Source organism: Cryptomeria japonica, chromosome 10 (genome assembly GCF_030272615.1).
Source record: "Cryptomeria japonica chromosome 10, Sugi_1.0, whole genome shotgun sequence".
Classification (NCBI taxonomy): Eukaryota; Viridiplantae; Streptophyta; class Pinopsida; order Cupressales; family Cupressaceae; genus Cryptomeria; species Cryptomeria japonica.
The window spans coordinates 592702240-592722296 of record NC_081414.1 but is presented as its reverse complement, the minus strand read 5'-3'; the positions used below and the strand labels follow the sequence as shown (position 1 = coordinate 592722296).

General features: G+C 35.3%; 2 protein-coding genes across 2 annotated transcripts in view; both read right to left on the bottom strand.

The window, feature by feature from the left end:
* Nucleotides 1–803: 803 nt before the first annotated feature.
* LOC131859089 (cytochrome P450 750A1-like) lies at nt 804–1855 on the bottom strand. The gene is made up of 2 exons (XM_059212617.1): nt 1694–1855; nt 804–1424 (listed from the first exon to the last, which is right to left on the bottom strand). Exons 1-2 carry the CDS (start codon nt 1853–1855, stop codon nt 804–806), a joined length of 783 nt encoding a protein of 260 aa, XP_059068600.1.
* A 26-nt stretch (nt 1856–1881) lies between these two features.
* Nucleotides 1882–20057, bottom strand: part of LOC131859088 (cytochrome P450 750A1-like) — a 29535-nt gene continuing 11359 nt past the window's right edge. The window contains exons 4-5 of the mRNA XM_059212616.1: nt 2632–2717; nt 1882–2461 (exon numbers count right to left, since the gene is read on the bottom strand). Of these exons, the coding sequence (XP_059068599.1) occupies nt 1882–2461; nt 2632–2717 (666 nt within the window). The remainder of the gene's footprint in view (nt 2462–2631; nt 2718–20057) is intronic.

Below are 20057 nucleotides of genomic sequence, written 5' to 3'. Positions count from 1 at the left end.
AATCAATTTTATTCAAATTAAAATATAAATTACAACATACAAACTGTTTAATAGCTTCAACCCCTTATGAGTTTAGAGTAACATCAAAGGGCTTTCACTAGAATTTGATAAAAAAAAAAGTTAAAAAAATGATCTCAAACATTTTATGTCAAATGAAATAGATAGTTGGATGAATAACATATTACGTGATTCCAATGTATATTGATGTACTATACGGTGTATCTATGACATTACATTACACATTTGTGTATCTTATGTTTGTCTTAAAATTTGAGTTATGACAATACATTATTTTGAATAAATGATGCTAGCAATGACAAGTGACTTGAACTTTGGTGTACCACTAAGAATGAACATAATGTAATTTTTTTATTTCAAAATATAGGATATATTATTTATTTATTATTTTAAGGGATAAATGCTTTTAATTTGAAGCTATGAATCAGTAAGGTCACAAATTGTGGACCTCATCCCCACCCGAATGGGGTTTGAACCATTGTGCCAAGAACAACGACACTGCATTGGAGTTCCACTACACCATGAAAATATTGAGAAATGTAGGATATATTATTAATAGTAGTGTAAATAATTTATTTCTTTGTCAATATTACTTGTATTACACAGAAGTGCTCATAAATACTATGGGTTGCTACACATGCTAGTTGCCCCATATATCTACATCACTTATATTACAAATGAATCCTTATTCCAATATATAAGAAGTGACCAAATATGCATGGATTGAAGTGCTATCTATACTAACTAGTATATATTTTCCACATAGAAGGTGAAGATATAGTAAATCATAGGCAGGTAGGCAACCTTAATGAGGGAAAGACGAGAATATCATGTTTTCTAGGTAAGAAGGCTCCATTGCATTCATTGATATCTAATTCTCCTTCGACTCTCCAATCAAAGCAGTGCACTAGTTGAGCTATGGTAAAATTCATCGTGGCAAAGGACATGCTAATCCCAGGGCATGCCCTCCTTCCAACACCGAAGGGAACCACATCAAAATACTCCTTCCCTTTAATAAAATCAATATCTTTACCCATAAACCTTTCAGGCTTGAATTCCAATGGATCCTTCCACACTATGGGATCTCTTCCTAGAGCCCAACTATTGACAAAATCCCCGCTCTTCTTAGGAATGGAGTACCGATCAATAGTGCTATCTTCTGTTGACCGGTGTGGGATTAGCAATGGCACTGCCGGATATAATCTTAGTGTCTCATTCACCACAGACAAAAGATATTCCATACCTTTGAGGTCACTCTCTTGTATTTCCCTCTCTCTGCCTACTATGGCTTCAAGTTCTGCTTGCAATTTCTTCAGCACATCAGGATATTGGATCAATGAGCTCATCATCCACTCTAATGTAGTAGATGTCATTTCCATTCCACCCACAAAAACATTATATGAAAACTTAAATATTAAGAACATTTACAATGGATTCACTCTACAATAACATGAGCATGTTAACAAAAATTCCTATCTTTTATCTTAAATAAATAAATTAACACTTTACATGTTGCTACTAACAGACATATCTTAAATACATCTATCTAAAAGATGTGAAGAGTATAATCTCAAAATACCTATCTATTGTCAATAATTAATATTATTAAATAAATATATTTAAAATATCTATACTAATTAATTTTAAAAACTAGACTCTCAAGCACTATACTTACAAATACAATGGCCTTAATGTGATCATCTGTGATAGTGATGGTATCGGCAGCCTGCATCTCCAACAGAGCATCAATGGCATCCTTTGAATTGACCTGCTGCTGTTGATTCCCCAGGCCTGAGCTTCTCCTCTGTCTGTGCTGTTCTATTATTTTTGTCATCATTTGGTCGAAAGACTTGTTTACTGTCTTCAGTCGTCGTCGCTTGACACCTTGCAAATCGAGCCAGTCAAGCCAGTAAAGTCTCCAATGTTGAATACTCCCACAGTCATTGAGGCCTCTAATAACAATTCCTTAATTTTCTCGCCATTGCTATCAATACCCTGATCGTCAGATGCGGTGCCATAAAGGATTCTCAGTATTTGCGAACTTACAAGGGATGCGATTATCTGGTTAAGATTGACGGCAACTGTTCCGTGGCAGCTCTTCTCCCACACTGATCGGACGGCCAGAGACACCGCTTCCTCTCGCATTGATCTCATGGACTCGATTCTTTTGGCATTCAACAATTCCACCATGAAGAGTGTCTTCATCTGTCTCCAACAAGGCCCGTATGGAGTGAATCCCACGTCCTTGAAGTCATAGAATAAGTACTTTGCTGCAGCAGTTGCAGGTCGGCCCGCAAAGATTAGATCTTTACTTTTCAAAAGTTCTTTCACCATCTCAGGAGAAGAAATCACAATTACAGTAACAGAACCCATTTTCAAGGATGCAGTTGGTCCATATTTCTTTAGAAATGTCATAAAAGCTACGGTGGATGAGCTCTCCCATCTGCAGGAGATTTCCCACGATAGGCCAGGGAAATGGGCCTGGGGGCAATCTTCTTCTCTGCCTACTAAACATGTAGAAAATCAACATCATCACTACAATTGCAACAGCAAAGGTGATTGGAGCTTCATCTCTGCCTACAAATAAGCGCTGAAAGGACATGATGAAAATACAGGAACTGAGGGAAAAGCATTAAAAATTTTGATGATGAAAGAGCCACTTCAGCAAAATTATCCAAAAGCCTGATGTCTGCTGCTGCCTTAAACAAAAATTTACAGAACCAATTGGAGCATGAGACGGAAAAATAAAAACATTTGGAAGAGAAAGCAGAGGAAGAAACAAAAATGTGCACAAATGAAAGAAAAACTGCAGAATGCAAATAATAAAATTAAAACTTCAGAAGATAGATTGCAGGACAATATGAAAAATACAGTGAAGTATATAAAAGAAAACATTTGGTGGCAAATAATGCAGAGGAGTGACAATTTGTGTGAATGGTTGGAATTGAATGAAAGTCTGAGAGTATTTTTTTGGAAGCTCAAAGAGCACATTGAGAAGAATAGAAATGTTTCAAAAGAGAATATTGCAAAACCAATTTTGCAAGAAGTCCACAGTAACAGTGACAACTATTTGGCATCCAAGGGAATTAAGATTCGCATTGATATCTCAATTAAGGTATCATCTATCATTCAAAAATGTCTGAAACTAAGGGAAGCACAAGAGATTTGTTAAATCATGGTTTTCCAAAGAATGTTGACACATAAAATAAATTCATTGGAAAAGAAGCTTTCAAAAAAAGGATGGAGGACAAAATGAAGTCTGATTAAGACTTGCTTCATAGAAACAAAACTCCTCACAACTTTCTAGATTTCATTAAACCATTGAGAACTTTGAATGTGGCATTGGGCGAGACAGTAGAGTCAAGTCACTCTTCCAATAATGGATTGCTGACAAAGTTGTAGTTGACTTACTATACTTTAAAAGAAATTGCACTTCCATCAGACAGAGAGTGGAGCACCCTAAAAAAACTGGCACAAAGATCTCATGAATCATAGTATGTATTGCATATTTTTCTGCTTTTACTCTTAATTTCAAGGTTTTCTACTTTTGGCATCGCTTGAAATAACTTTGTTTTATGAATAGGAAAAGTGTAGCACTCACTATTACTAATCCAGCCTATGATGCACACCTTCATCCTTGTAAATTTGTATTCTCAATTTCTCTCAAATTTTAACTTTTCTACCTTTCTTTATTTCTGATTTCTATGTTTCGTGCACTGTTATTCTCTATATTTAATTTGTCATGGCTTGAATTAAGTTTTAAGTTTGAAGTCAATTTTTTGAATAGGATGAGGAGACATGAAGCAGTTGCTAAATTGCTAATCCAGCCTATGATGGTCATAGATACTTTCAGCCTTGTAAAATTGTACTAAGTTTGCAATACTGATGGGACAAGGGATTTAGTGCCTTGGTAACGGATTTTGATTTTGAGTCTTCACATGTTGCAAATAGACTTGAAGTTGTTGTTGCTCCCTTATTTCTATAAAAAGGAATTCTAGGTCATTTGCAAAGGGTTCTGAAATTTCGTATTGACTTTTGCATAGAAAATCACACAGAGTTGTGTATTGAATGAATTGTATCATATGGTTATATTTGGAAAGAATTAATGAAAAAATTAACTTGTCTAAATAAACATCACTCTATCAATAAACACCTTATGCTCTTTTATTCTGCTATTTTCTATATGAATTTAGAAAGTTGAAAAATGCAATTGCAATTCAATAATAAATTTTAATTGTAAAAACTTGATAGACACATAAAATATCATCAAGTTATCAACCACAATAGTATGTTTTTGCATTATGAATGATGAGATACAATAATAAGATTAATAAATACTTACAAACTAGTAGTCCTAAATCTCTTACAGTTGTCATTCATCCTCATTAAAATCAGAGCTTCCTTGATTCTTGTCTGTGTTTTCGTCACTCTGAGTCTGCATACCTCCGCTGAATTGCATCTCAATTCTACCAGTAGGTCCAGTACATGAGTCAATTGTCCCACTGGCACTTTGGTTTTAAGTGTTGCTGAAACCTCCTCTTTCACATTTCGACCTCCAAATTTTTAGTTCCCTATTGTAAGGAAAACTGTGGACATCATACCTAAATGTCTAGAGCCTCAAGCAATTTTTCAAGTTCTTGTCTAGTTTGTTTCTTATCTTTGATTTTAGGAACCCCAAAGCATTGAAAAATCTTTCATCTTCCACCAAACCCAATATCATGGTAGGACATAATTCAACAAGATTGAAATAGTCTGATATTGAATCTTACAACACTTTGTTCTTACCTAGATCTATCCAAAGCCTTGTTATTGATCCCTCTTCGTGGGGTTTCTCCATTCTGTCATATGGTTCCCTCATAGTGTATGCAAAATGGGATGATTTCTCTCTAAGAAGAGTTTCATTTAAAATTCCATTTATAGTTACTCCATTGAATTCTATGGATTTGCAAAATTGATTTATCAAAGTTAGTAGCTTAGCTCGAAAATCAACTGCACTATTGAATTTCCAATATTGAGGAAACACAATAGACCTGGCTTCAAGTAGTTTATCAAAAGGGAATTTGGTTCTAATCTGTGAGGAAGGATCATAGACAATTTTCTTCATAGAAGCAGTTACAGACTCAACAATCTTGCTAAAATCTTCCCTTGTAACTCTTACTGGTTTCTTCTTGGGGTACTTTCCTTGTTCCTTGGGCTTGACTATGGAAAATAAGTGAATTGGTATCTCAAATCTACGTACACTGGCACATATCTTCCCATTTGCACCAGTCTGTAAAATGTTATCAGAATTGTTCAAATCTATGAGTGTCCGCCACTTAGCAAATTTTTCATCAGATAATGTTGGTTGAAATCAATAGAGATTATCAAAGGTGAGGCTTGTCATCTTACACAACTTGGCATATTCTACAATATATATATAGCTCTTTGCTAGGATTTTTTAATAATATTCCTCATTTCCTCTAGCATGGGGAGAAGAACTGCTAAAGTTAAGAGTGTCTCTATAATAGTTAACCTGCAAAGTAGGTCAGGAAATTTTGGTTTCTCCAATTCGTCATGATTTGTGTGAAATAGTCTAATCAAGGATGTATATTTGAAAAAAACTTGATGCACTAGACCATCCAAAGAGATCCATTCGGTATCATTATCCTTAAGAAGCTTGTTCCCATCAGTTATTCCATCAGCAAAGTGTTGAAATTCCATAAATCATTTGGGACTTCGACAAATATGCGAGTAGAGCTCTCTGTCTAAATGTTCAATTCTTTTTACTGGAGCATACTTGCTCACAATTCCAAAAGCTAGATTTATTATGTGGGCCATGCATTGAATGCCAGTAATGTAGGGTGCACAAGAAGTTTCCATCTTTGCGTAAAGGTAATTCCTGTGACCTTTCCATTACTGAAGCTCCATCTGCTCCAACACACACCAACATTTTGGCAATCGTCATGTCATTCATACCTCCATATTCAATTAAACAACTCTTAACTAGTTGAAATAAACTTTTCATTGTCGCATTGTCCTTCATTTTAGCAACAGATAGTAGATTAGGTTGACAGGCATGATTCTATATAGTATAAACATGTATGCATACCCATGAATTATTATCTACTATCATAACTTCGTCTAAAAATAATGTAATAAAGTTTGACTCTCCTTTTTTTTTCTTTACATCTTTGTTTTCAACCTCAGCAAGATAACTTGCCCATTCCCATCCACTGTTTACTAACCAGTGACTATTAGGATAGTTAGGAACTTTCAAAAAGTTTAATAAACCACTCATTGATGGGTAGTCTGTCATAGCACACCCTCTACTCAAAATATAAAAAAAACACTTAACTGAATAACTTTTCCCAAGTGTTCTATTTGCATTTCTTTTCCAATAATAGCTTCAATAGAACCTTTAATTTCAGCATGCTTCATCCGTATTTTCTCATGAAAATAAAATTCTTTGACATTCCTCACATTCTCACCTTCCTCTTTTGTTTTCCATATTATAAATAAATTTTCAACTCCATCTATCATTTTTTTTTCATAAGCTTTACCCATATGTTTTTCTATAGTGTCAATTTTTAGCTGCAACCTACTTTCCTTCTTATGTTTCCAAGTGCAAATCTTACACCTACATTCTATTGGAGGCTGGCCTTCAATTGGATTCTCCACTCGTTCGATGAATGGATACTTTGACACTTAATTAATTTTAAAATTCCTCCCTGACATATCCCACTACTGATCCTTTTTTGGTTTTGGTTGAGCCTTTTTTGATTGGGGTTGATCCTTTTTTAATATGGATTTTATTTTCCCCTTCTATGCATTATCATCTATGGCATTATCACCCAAGTTGATTATATCATTCTAGCTAACCTGATTATCTACCAAAAAATCTTCTTCAAGTTCATCGCGATCTGAGATATTAGGTTCTCCACCTTCTTCAATATACGGTGAAGGTTGTGAATCTTGTACTTGTACTTGTGATGATGTACCTTCCTGATTTTCACCATGATCTTTGCCAGCACCAAAGTACAAAGACAATGTTCTGCATTTTGTTGGCCTCTACTGGCCTTCCCCACATTTACATTTCTTACCCTTCTTCCTGTTTGACATCTCCAACAAAATAAAATGCTGCAAAATAATATCAAGTTGTTGAACAAGTAATAATAGTAAATAGACTAGACTATATGATTCATTGACCCTATAGCCTACAATCTAGATATCTGAGGTCTCTAGGGTGACCATTGGCACTGATGGGTCCCCACTGAATTAGAATGAACTCAACAGTGCAAACATATAGAGATGAATTGATAATAATATTATAACACTTCAAAAATATGATCACTCACCTAATAGGTCACTAGCAGTTGCCAATGCACTCAACAACAATGGTTGTTCCTTGTCTAAAACTTCGCTATTGATCCCAATTGAGAGCCCAAAACTGACCAAATTGTGTAGAGATAAATATGATCTTTGAATATATTTATACCAATCCTTATTTGGCAAATTCAGAGGGAATTTTATATGGTATACAAATATTTGGTGAATTCGTCTTAACTATAACACGTCTTATGTAATTTCTGAGGTGATTATGGGCCGACCAGTTAATTGGCAAATATAATAGAGTTGGTGAAAATTGGGGTGAAAGGAGACACGTGTCCACAAAATGCTAGGTGAATTCGGTCCTCTTGGAAAATAAATCTTTATATGGCTATTGGCGAATTATGGTCATTTATTAAGGAAACCTCGGAGAGTGTAGGCAAAAAAATTCAATTTACCGTGTGGAAAACATGGATTCTATTGGCCAAATATTCACATAGATATAATTAATTCCATAAAATAATGGGTGATTGGGTCGTGCATTTGATAAATATTTGTAAATTCCTTGCAACATGACCACCCCTGGTCGGTACAATATATTCGCCATTTTCCAGGTCTTCGATGTGAAATATTCACCATTGGCGAATATTCGCCACTAAATTAAACTTTGATCACATCATAATGGAGCAGCATCTTTTGGATTGTTTTGTATTATTAATTGTTTTTTCAACATTAGCAACATCCAATAGTGGAGGAAAATAAGGCTTCAATAGTTCTACATTGAAGACTAGATGAAGACCCAACAATGAGGATAAATTGAGCTCAAATGCATTATCACCAGCTTGCTTGATGATTGTATATGGGCCATAATGTAGAGGGAAAAGTTTCCTATTGGTGCCTTGTAATCTCTCTTTTTGAATATGCAACCACACCTTATCCCCGATTTAAAAATAATGGGGAGTGCGATGCTCATCATGCCTCTCCTTATATTTCTTATTGGTGTGTTCCAAGATTTCATGAGCCTGTTGCTGCAGATGATGAATTCTATCAATAAATTATGTTGCCTTGTCTTCCTCCTTATCATGGAACCAAATAAGGTTGAATATGTGGTATGGAAACATCCATGGGTGCTAATGGCTGATAACCAAGACAAAATTCAAAGGGGATGTGACCCGTCAAACTATGAATTTCCCTGTTGTATCTATGCTGAACATATGGAAGACTTTCATCCCATGTGGGGGATGCTTTGAGTGATACATGGGCAGAATTTAGATGATTGTCCAATTTACTACCTCTATTTGGCCATCTATTTGAGGATGGAAAACAATAGACATTGTTAATTTTGTGTACATCTTCTCCCATAGTGAAGATGAAAACTTACTAAGAAATCTGCTATCTCTATCTAGAACAATACTGTTTGGAAGACCAAAATGAACCCAAATGTTTTCAAAGAAAATCTTTGCAATGTTCTCTATAGAGGCTATCTTTTTACAAGCCACTATTATTTCCATTTAAAAAAAAACTATCTACCACAAGATATACACAATCATGCTCTCATTTAGTGGTAGGAAGACCAGACATAAAATCCATAGAAACTGAATGCCAAGGTTTTCTGGGAATAGGAAGTGTCATATATAAGTCTAGTATACGATTGGAAGGATTTGCAATAGCACATGTCATACAAGATTGAATATATGAAATTATATCATTCCTCAATTTCAGCCAATAAAAAAATATCTGGAGTATAGTAGTAGTCTTCCCTATTCCAAAATGACTAGAAACCTTGCTATAGTGAGCTTCCCATATGAACTTCTTATGCTCTGCATTTGGAACACTGATTTGGCGAAAGTGAGAAAGCATACCATCCTCCAAATATAAGTCATTCACATGGTTTCCCTTTACCAACTAATTGTACACATCTGCAAACTCATTATCATTCTCATACAAGTGAGCCCAGGTTTCAGTTTGATGACCACATGATTCCAGTACCACACTTATAGCCCACTCAAATAGTCTGCTACTTTGGTAGTGCTTCCCTTCTTATGAGAAATATTGAGATGAAATTGTTGAAGATAGGTTAACCATCTTTGGTGTCTATCATTTTGCAACTTTCCTTGTGTTTGCAATAATTGAAGAGGTTTGTGATCTATGTTAATGACAGTCTCCTTACCCAAGATATAATGCTTCCACTGCTTGCAAGCTTGAACAATGGCATATAGTTCCTTGTCGTAAGTGGTATATTTGTGTAGTGTATCAGAAAAAGTCTCACTATGATATGCAACTGGATGACCATGTTGCATGAGAACTGCTCCCAGAGCATATTCTGATGCATCGGTTTGTATTTCAAATGACTTTTGTAGATCTGGAAGAGATAAAACTGGCGCAGAACATAAACTTCATTTTAACTCCTTGAATGCTTGTTGTTGAGAACCCATCCACTTCAATTTCTCTTGCACTCCTCCTCACAATGAAGGATTTAAGGGCCAAGATAAATGTGAAAATCCTAGCACAAACCTACGATAAAAATTTGCCAGCCCAAGGAAGCTACGTAAATCTGTAAGGTTTTTAGGAGAGGGCTAGTCCTTGATTACTTGGATTTTGTCATGATCAACATGAACACCCTCATTATCAATAGAATGTCCCAATTATATAATCCTATGCATAACAAAGGAACACTTTTCTTTATTTGCATATAATCCATTATCTTGCAAAGTTGAAAAGACTTGGTCCACTTGTTGTAGATGCTCCTCCCAAGTTTTGTTGAAGATGAGTATATCATCCAAGTATACTACTACAAAGGAATAAGTGAATGAATGGTATAAGTACATCATTCATCATCCTCATGAATGTGATTGGAGCATTTGTTAGACCAAAGGGCATTACTAGCCATTCAAACAAACCTTCCTTAGATTTAAAAGTTGTCTTCCACAAATCTTTTGGGTCAATTAGTACTTGATGGTACCCAAATTGCAAATCAATTTTAGTGAAGAACGTGGCCCCCCTAAGCTGGTCCAAAAGGTCATCCATCTGAGGGATTGGGTATCTCTTTTCTATTGTAATTTTATTCAATGCTCGATAATCAATATAGAGTCTCCACATCCCATCCTTTTTCTTTGCTAAAACAATTAGGCTACCACAATGTGACACACTTGGATTGATATGTCCCTTTTGAATCAATTCTTATATCTTCCTTTTAATCTCATCATTTTCTAATACTGAGCTATGGTACACGAGTTCATGACGTAATGAATTTCCAGGTATCAAATCAAGAGAGTTCCTAACTTGACAATGTGAGGGTACCCCAATTGGCAATTTCATTAAATTCTGATATTTTGCCATAATTTGATCCATTGACCTATGTTGTTGTGTAGAGGTGTTCATAGTGGTATGGAAAATGTATACTGATTTTATTTCTCCCTCAAGGAGAAATCAACCTTCTACATTGCTTAGCACTAATCAAAGATCCAGAGTGTGCAGGACTTACCTCTGGTATTCGATGTTTCTACCCACCCAGTTTGATTGTCACACTATGTGGATGGGATTCATATATGCCATGGCATTGATACATGTATGGTTTTCTCAAAAAAAATCACAAACATCAAGAGGGGCTACATCACAAATAACTTCATCTTTGAAGGGCTTGATAGAATATGGAAGGTGGCATTACTAGTTCACTTGGATGTTTCACCCTTGACTTGCCCATCCCCTAGAGTAGGCCTATGGGTGTTCTATTATTTTCAAATTCAACCTCTTTATGGTCTCACCCAATATTAAGTTCTTTTGGCTTCCACTATCAACAAAAAAATGCAAGGCTTTTCCCCCAACCCACATTTGTGAATGGAATAATCTTTTTGTTAGATACTTGATCAGTCCCAAAGATACCGAGAGGGGGGGTGAATCAGTGTCTAACCGGAAAACAAAATATTTAGACTTGTTTTCTACTTTATAACCCAAATTAATATACCTGTAAACAAGTAATAATGCAATAAAGAGAAACAAAAGTATAACCATCAATGCACACCATAACACAAATATTTTTGGCGAGGAACCCTGATAGGGGAAAAACCTCAGTGGGATTTGTGACCCACAATATTTACTCATTGGCCAATATGAATAAATATTACTTATACAATAGGAGCCTGCACATGCAGGAAGGCCAATAGCCTAGAGCTCACTGGTCAACAACAAAAATGGAGTCCCACTGACTACAATTGGATAGTTAAATCCAATGACAATGTACTGCTCAAAATAGCATATGCAATGCTCAATTCAGTACCGGTTTAAGCTCTGTCAGATACCTCTGCCATAAAACTTGTTTTTCTCTGCTCTTCTCTTATTCACTCATAAAATAATTATATAATAATCCATATACAGTTATTCTCTCTCATATACCACTTGCATTCATTACCTAATTACATTTCCTTACAAAATGACCTACAAGATCTCATACATATATGAGTCTTTACAATACGTCATGTTGGCTGTACAATATAATTACAATATGAAACAATATAATTCCCATGTTGGCTAGGAGTGTCGGTAAGATCTTCTGTCAGTGTACGTTGGATGTCGGTGAGAATAATTGTAGTGCTTGATGGTGCCGGTAGATGATGTTTGTTGTCGGTGTAACCTATGAACCATGTTACCAGTTGGTTGCCATCAATGAAAACATCAACTATTCTCATCTGAGTGTATAATGCCAATAATCTCCCCCTTTGGCATTGAAGGAAACACTCATGAGAAAAATCCAAATGCTGATATCCAAAAATGAAGTCCAAAACTGATCCAAGAATAAGAGTGCTCCCCCTGAGAAAATTATCCCTTCTGTACATTTTTCTCCCACACTACTCCCCCTTTGACATCAATGACAAAGGATGTAAAAAAGAATCAAATAATTCAAAATTCTACCTCAAATCCTATAATCGGTTATGTACAATCTAAAAGATATGCGCTAAAATCAAATTAAGACTTTGCATAAATTTAGTGTTGTCAGAAATAATGGTTTCAGTTTGTTTGATCATCCCGGTTAGATAATGCATCTGTTGCTCTAGTGATCTTCTTTATGGAATCTAAAAGTACATATGTCACATTAGTAGGTCTGTAATCCATGGTGGAGGTACTAGGTGGACTATGAGGTTCTGCAATTGGTTTCTTCTCATCTCTGGATTCCTTAACCACTTCTTCTATCTTCTTTCCATATTTAACTTCTTCCTTATTCGTTGTTTCTTCCTTATGCTCACTTTGTTTTTCAACTTTATTTTAATCCTTGCTATCATCCTTACTGACTGCCTTGTTGACTGTCACTTCAGATATACTTTGTTCATGCCCTATTCCAGTTTCAGTTTGTGCTTTTACTTCTGCTTCTACAGGTTTCAGTTTGTGCTTCTACTTCTGCTTCTACTGGTTTCTCAATGTTAAGATGAGTATCATCAGGGATGGTTTCAGTTTTCTTAAACTTTAGTTGTTTCCTTATCCATGACAATGTTAAAGTCCTAAGTGTCCATATTCATAGTAAAAAGAATGTCTGACTCTGGATTAGTGTCATCTCTTGTCATTTCCTTTGCCTTCTCTTCAGATTGACTATCAGTTTGTGTCGATGCCTCTCCAGTTATTGGTGGGGTGTCCTGTGTCGGTGGAGGAAGGTTATCCTTGACCGTGATATCAGGTACACTTCCAATTTTCCCTTTACCTTTATCTTTCTGATATAATTTTGTAAATGACATGTCCATTTTCTGTCTATCCTTCTCTTATTTCTTCTCTCTTCAACAAACAATATATCCCACTTATCCGTTGTCTCATCTGCAATTTCCTTAACTCTGTCGGCCATAAGACTAACTTGCTGGTGACCACTCATAAAAACTGTTATATTTGCCTCTGATATTAAATCATCAATTTCCTTCTTGGAATTGACAGGATGCACAACAAGTAGATCCTGTACCTTTAATTTCTTGTCTAACTCCATTACAGACATTCTCTTAGCCTCTAACCTTAAGTACAAATCATTTGGCAAAACATCTACAACTTCAATAAGAACTTTCTTGTATATGTCTATGTATAAAATAATACTTCCTTCTATGGTTTCCTTATCTGAATCGTTGAAAGAATGATAAAATTTATCCACATCACCAAGGTTACCATCTTGGGTGATTTCATTGATCAACTCTTCCGGTGTAAGAGTATCCAGTGCCTTAGGTTCTGGTTTCTTCTTTGGAGTCACTTTTTTCTTCAGACCATTGGGCTCTCTTACAGGCTATTGTTTCTTTCTCTATGTCCTTGACTTCTTGGGAGATGGAGCAGGTGTCGGTGAGGGTTTTTTTTTCTTCCTGTCCATTCTCTTGAATTCAGCTTCCTTGTCATTGTCAGAATCAAATGAAGTAGCCATAGGGGAAATGTGAGCTACCGGTTTCTGCTCTGATTGACTTACATTCACACTAGCAGAAATACCACCAAGATTCATCAATCCTTTTGTAACATCCTTTACCATCTTAGAAGCATCTTTCATAAATTTATCTCTTTCCTTCCTCTGCTTCATCATAGCAACACTACTTTCAATGGTTTCAACATTACCAAATATTTCCTTTGTTGGTTCTGGTGGAGCATCTAGGAGTATTTTAGCATATGAATCTAAGATGTGAGAGTCCACCTCATATCCCATTTCAGTAATCCAAATAGTTCTGGGTCTAACTATCTCCATCCAAATTTCATCTCTTTTCACTACAAAGCATATATGTTTATCATATTTATCCATAATGCTTTGGGGAATCCTTTCCCTTTGTCTCATTTTAGCTTGGAAAGTCTAAATCTTTTGTTTACCAATTAGACACTGATTCACCCCTCCCTCTCAGTGTCTTTGGGACTGATCAAGTATCTAACACTTTCCTCATTCTCCCAAGGCAATATTTTTGTAATCGCTATTGTTGCATATGGATCAGCCTCAATGACTTGTTCATGGTCTTTTTCTGTGCAAATTTCTACCACCTTAGGCTCCACATTGTCCTCATTGGTCTCCATCATTAAATTATTTATAGTTATGCAAGATTTTGTATTATGAGAGGGGCTTTTATGAACCTCACACTACATACCTATATCTTGTTGTGTTTTCTTCACACCAAATGTCTTTTTTGTTGGCAAAGTGGAGAATTATTATTTGCCCGTTTGTTTTCGTACGGTTTTGCTACTTTCACCCTTCCATTGACTATTTGCAAAGTTATCGCTTCTTCCTTTCTATTTTGACTTCTCTTAAATCATCAAATAAAACTTGTAAGCCCTAGACAAAGCTTGTATATTCAAAACTTCCATCTTAGTTTAGATATACCTATGAATCCCACTTTGATATTTCAAAACTTGATGTTTTTTAGAATCCTTGATGCCGATATTTGCTGATAGAGTGTGGAATGTGTTTGTATATTCTGGAACCATTTGATCATTTTTATATCGAAGCAATTTCCACTACATATACTTCTATTCATACGTATCTGTAGGAAAATATTCTTCCTTTATGTGTTTCACGAATTCTCCCCATCTAGGTTTTTGATTGAAAACAAATGCATTTCTAATTTGTAACTCTTTGGATAATTATTTTGCTTTCCATGAATGTTTCACATGACCCTTAGCTTTGAGAAGATAAAAAGTAATTTTTTCTTCAACTAAGAATTGATTAACAAAAAAATACCACTCCAATTTTGACAACCAATCATCCACAACATCCACATCAATCTTTCCCTAGAACATAGGGATATCAAAATTCACCTACACCATGAATGGAGTGTATCCACTAAATAATGGGTTTGCTTGTGACCAATGAATTTCCAACATCTATTTAAACTATTCCATCATTTCTTCATGTTTCTTCTTCAATGCGTCTTCAACCAATACTTTGATGTCATCATCATTTTGAAATTTCAACATTTGCGATCGTGAGCATCTTAGAGGAAAGAAGTCTAAAGGAATTCTTGTTTCCAACCCAAGCCTTCGATATGCTGATCACGTGCAATGTTCCATATAGGAGCGAACGTGCTCTAATACCACTTAACAAAATTATGGCTTTGGAGTACAATACCAAGTGTGAACCTACGGTATTGTTAGTTTTCATTACAACAACATAATTATTTTAGGATTGTAGCAAGCCAAAAAGTGATTCCATTCATTAAAAAATCAAGTTTGTACAAGTTCATGAGATCCCAAGGGTCACCAAAATCTCTTGGAAATAAAAATGAATAGTCAAGATTGTTTATTACACAATAAAATCCAAAAATTAGCAAAATTTAAAAAAAAATATATAAAAACTTAGCCTAACTTTGACTAGTCATAAATTTCTACTTGGGTTTCAAAACTGCAAACCGTTTACACCATTGGAAAGATCTCCAAGAGTTTTAGCTTCACTCCCTTAATGTTTTGCCTCTAGAAAGACTATAATAGGCCATCCAAAGTTTCAAGGGCTAAAAATTCTCTGAAGACCTCCAAAAATTATATTTTCAATATTTTTGAAATTATTTCCTGATCAAATAAAAAGATGAATTTATCATAGTACAACCCTAGTTTGTCGATACAATCAATAAAATGGGATGTTGATCTCATTTTTTTAAACTGGATACTTACTATTTTTCAAGCTCTTGCTTGCTAAGAATATTTCATATGCGATCAACATTATGTGCATCCAAAACCTTGCTTTGATGAAGTCTAAGAAGTTTAGCAAGATGTCCTCTCTAATTGTTATTGACCAAAAGATGAAGCCACAATGGATTCTCAAGCCCTATCAATATGTGGAAATGGTAACTAATAAGGAGCATGAATTCTCATGGGTGTCAATCTATTATGTCTACACTGAATATATAAGTGCATACATTCATGTTGGCATAGAAGAGGTAAGCCATTCTAAGTTTTTCTTAAGATTGGGATAAGATAACTAAGGATAATTTGACCTTAAAAGATGATTATAAGAACATTGTAGCATTAGGGTTAGACATTTAGGAAGAATTCCTCAATTTCACTTATGAGACTACATGGGTAAAAATTAGGTTGACTTGAATTCATGGCAATTTCATGTACTTGGACAAACCCCACAAAATTATGAAAGAAGTTGTAGACATATAAAAATGACCATATTCCTAAATGAATATTTTATGTTCATTTCTCCATTTAATTAAATTACCCGTATTCCTCTATTTAATTAAGTAAATTACTCAATTAAATTCACTATACCCATTTAATAGAATAAATTCATTTTATTCAATTAAAGCTCCTATCCACTTTTTAATTAAATTCAAATTTACTTAAAATAGTTATCCTAAATTAAATAAATCTAATTTATTTAATTGCAACCAATTAGAAATAAAGTAATTTATTTTAAATTAATTCTATTTCCCTCACCCACTTGCAAAATCCTACACCTCCCACTTGCATCCTAACCCTCTTTCTAACCTCTTCTAAGATTCTTCTAATCCTGATTAATTAACCCAAACCCATCCATTATCCCTTTTCCCTAAATTTGAAGTGGTCACTTCTCAAATTTGGAGTAAAGTCTTGAAAAGGCATTAAAGCCTTTATCCATTCAACAAGCTAACTTGTTGAATACCCCCAAATTTGTGCCCAAAGTCTTGATAACCATTAATGGTTAACTCGACTCTCTTACATGGTTAAAGAATTTCCATAAACTCAACCTCCATATAACCCAAGGGTCTCATCAAGCATTTATTGCTTTGACCATGGTTATCCTTAAACCTTTGCACAAGAGTTTATCCTTTGGGTAAACTCTTTATCCAATGGATAACCCTAACTTAACCTTAACCCTTAACCCCGAGGGTAACCATAAGGTCTTCTCAAGCATTTAATGCTTCTTACATCTCCTCTCAACCAACCTTATGTTGACAATTGTCACCATTTCATTGGTGCCAATTGCAAACATCGATTCCCAACTTTCAAACTCAACCCTTGATTGCCTCTTTCAATCCTGACCATCCATTGCCCTGTTTTCTATAAATAGAGCTCTCATTCCTCCATTTTCATATATCCAAGTCTCTAGCATCACACTTATACTAAAATCCATTCAAAGCTTTCATATTTCATTTTTGCTCATCATTTAACCTCTCTTTTAAATAGGAATTAATCTAAATATGCAAATTTAGAGTATGTTCCTTATCATTTAGCTTAATCATAGACTAATATAGTATGCTAGGATAGTCTTGTTTACTAACTTTTTGATCTTATAACTAGTTTATTGCATTTATAGGATCATGCATAGCTTAGGATGCATCTCATCTTAAAATCAACAAAAGCATCCCTCGTTCTTGCATTTGTCATCCCTAAACCATTTTGCTTAGTGATCTGAGAGAAAAAACATTGGTTTGAGGGACCGTGCAAGATAGAGAACCATGGAACCAACCTTGGGAAGCTGAGCCATACTTCATAACTCCATAGCTTGCACCAAGAAGTCCTGTGGGTGTGTGAGCAAGGCTCCCTAGAGCTCCGTTTTTCACATATTGAGTTCTATCGACCCGCTTTTCCCGCATACATTTCTGGCACCCACCATCGGGTATCACCCCATATATCAAATTGGTTTTTGAATTTAACCACTTTTGCAGGTCCGTGGGAAATAAAAATCAGTACATGAGAAACATTCCCTAGCACATCTAGTTACCAGCCTAGTGTATCCAGCTTACTGTTCAGTGCGTTGGATCCATCATCTAGCACATAATGTCTTTTCCTTAGCGCATCATAATACTAATATTTTCCTGTAGGTCTTAGTGTGGGAGAAAAATAGAGCAGCGCCTTCGGAACATAGAGTGGCACATCCTGAAAACAGTATAGCGCATCTCTTCCTTCTTTTAGCGCATCATGGTTATTTTGTAGCGTGTATAGTTTGTTTTGTAGCACATCATAGACAGACAGAGACAAGAAAAATAAAATCTGTAACTGAGGGTAAATAATAGACTTGTTGAAGTCCACCAGTTATCTAACATCTTTCACTTGTGATTTTGCAGGGTTCTAACAGTTTTGTTGCAGATAGGAGCTTAGTCTTAAGGTTATAAAGATAGTTAGAGTTTTTACTAACTTAGTTAAGTTAGTTTAAAATTTGAACTTCTTTTCTTCTTAAAATTGAACTCACTTTTTGGGCTATAAAAAAAACCACAAATCAGAAAATTTCTTGCTTTCATAGGAGAAAAACTTTATTTTGGGGCTTTAAAAAGAACAATACAAACTTTCCTTTCTTGCAAAAGTAGCTTTAAAAAGAACCTCACCATCCTTTGGTGTATAAAAGGATTCATTTCAAAAAATTTGCAAAGGAAAGAACCTCACCTAAAAGTTTTGTTGCAATCAAAGAGGGACATTATTCCCCTTTTTTACCGATTTCCTTTTGTTGTCCAAATCGAAGTTTTGCTTTGTTGACTCGGTTCTTTTCCTAGATTAGATAATCACTGATTTGGGGAGATAAAATAAACACCATGTTTTTTTGGAGCAACATCTCCAAGTAGAAGCTAGCAAATCATTGTCTTGAAGCCTAAAAAGAAGATTTTTTTGCCTTGTTTCAAAAGTGGAAGGTATATGCTCTCCCCTTGACTGGGTGATCAAAAATCCAGACCACTCTTAAAACTTTATGTACTTCAAGCATTATACAACCTTTAGCAGGTTTTCCTTCTTGAGGAGTTGGAATCAACTCTTAAAGCCATTTATGGCTAGTGTGAAGGGAATGACCTAAGTGGGGAATGACTTTGATGCCAAGTATTCCAACCCACTATAATCAAAAGTGGAAAGTGATGAAAGTCCTTTTCAACGATTGCGCGTAGCAATTAGCCTTCCCCCAGCATCCTTGAGATACATAAAGCCTTTGTTCTAAAGATTGGGAAGCCTCTTGAGGGAGTTTATCACTGATAGCTGAATAGGAAGCCTGATTACGAACCATAGAAATAGAAACCTTGAGCTGAGTTAGTAACCAGATATTTATAACATCATAGTGCAAGGGTGGGGAAGAATCTTCCCCCAAGATCGCTCACCATATATCTCCCAAGATAACTACTTAATTGTGAAGCAATTCACTTTAAGTTAATTTCTAGCAAAAAGCAAAAAAATGGGCACCCTCTAGGGGGTGACATGGCTGTTTGAGTTAACGGAGTATCGAGACTAGTGGGCTATGATGTTATTTATGACCTTTGAATAAAGAGTCTTCTTGGAGTGTATTATTTGTATCCAAACCTGTTAAAACATTGGGGATTTGAAGACATCCTCATAGAACATACACTTTCTATTAGATTAAGCAAAATGGTTGTCCTTTTTGTGTTGTGCTTGCATTTACTACTTCAGAAAATCATCCATCACAACTGAAAAACTCACAACAAAAATCCAAAAATTGCAAAAACCAGCCAAAGGAAAATATCAGGATAGTTTAGTGCATGAGAGCAACTTCTTAGCACGTGTGGTACATTTGTTAGTGCATCAAAACATCAAGTTAGTGCGTCCAGTTATAATAGTAGCGTTCTTCCAAAATTTCAAAATAGTGTTAACCAGTTAGTGCATCCGGAAAACAACCTAGCGCATTAATGTATCAGCTTAGCGTGTAGGAGTCAAACTTTAGTGCATAGAGTTTAACAGTTAGTGCATAGCAGACCCATATTAGCGCATAACTTTTCAAGCTAAACAAAAAAAACAAATTTCAACAGTCAAAAACTTTAGTGTGTGGCTGGGGGTAGCTTAGCGCATGTGGTCTTTTATTTAGCGCATGAAGAAATTTTGGTAGTGCA

What these genes read in the sequence shown, in the direction of transcription:
- LOC131859089 (XM_059212617.1), bottom strand. Translation starts at nt 1,855, where the DNA reads ATGATGACAAAAATAATAGAACAGCACAGACAGAGGAGAAGCTCAGGC. An exon ending in ACATTAAGGCCATTGTATTT is followed by an intron (nt 1,425 to 1,693) that starts GTAAGTATAGTG and finishes TTAATATTTAAG; the next exon opens with TTTTCATATAATGTTTTTGT.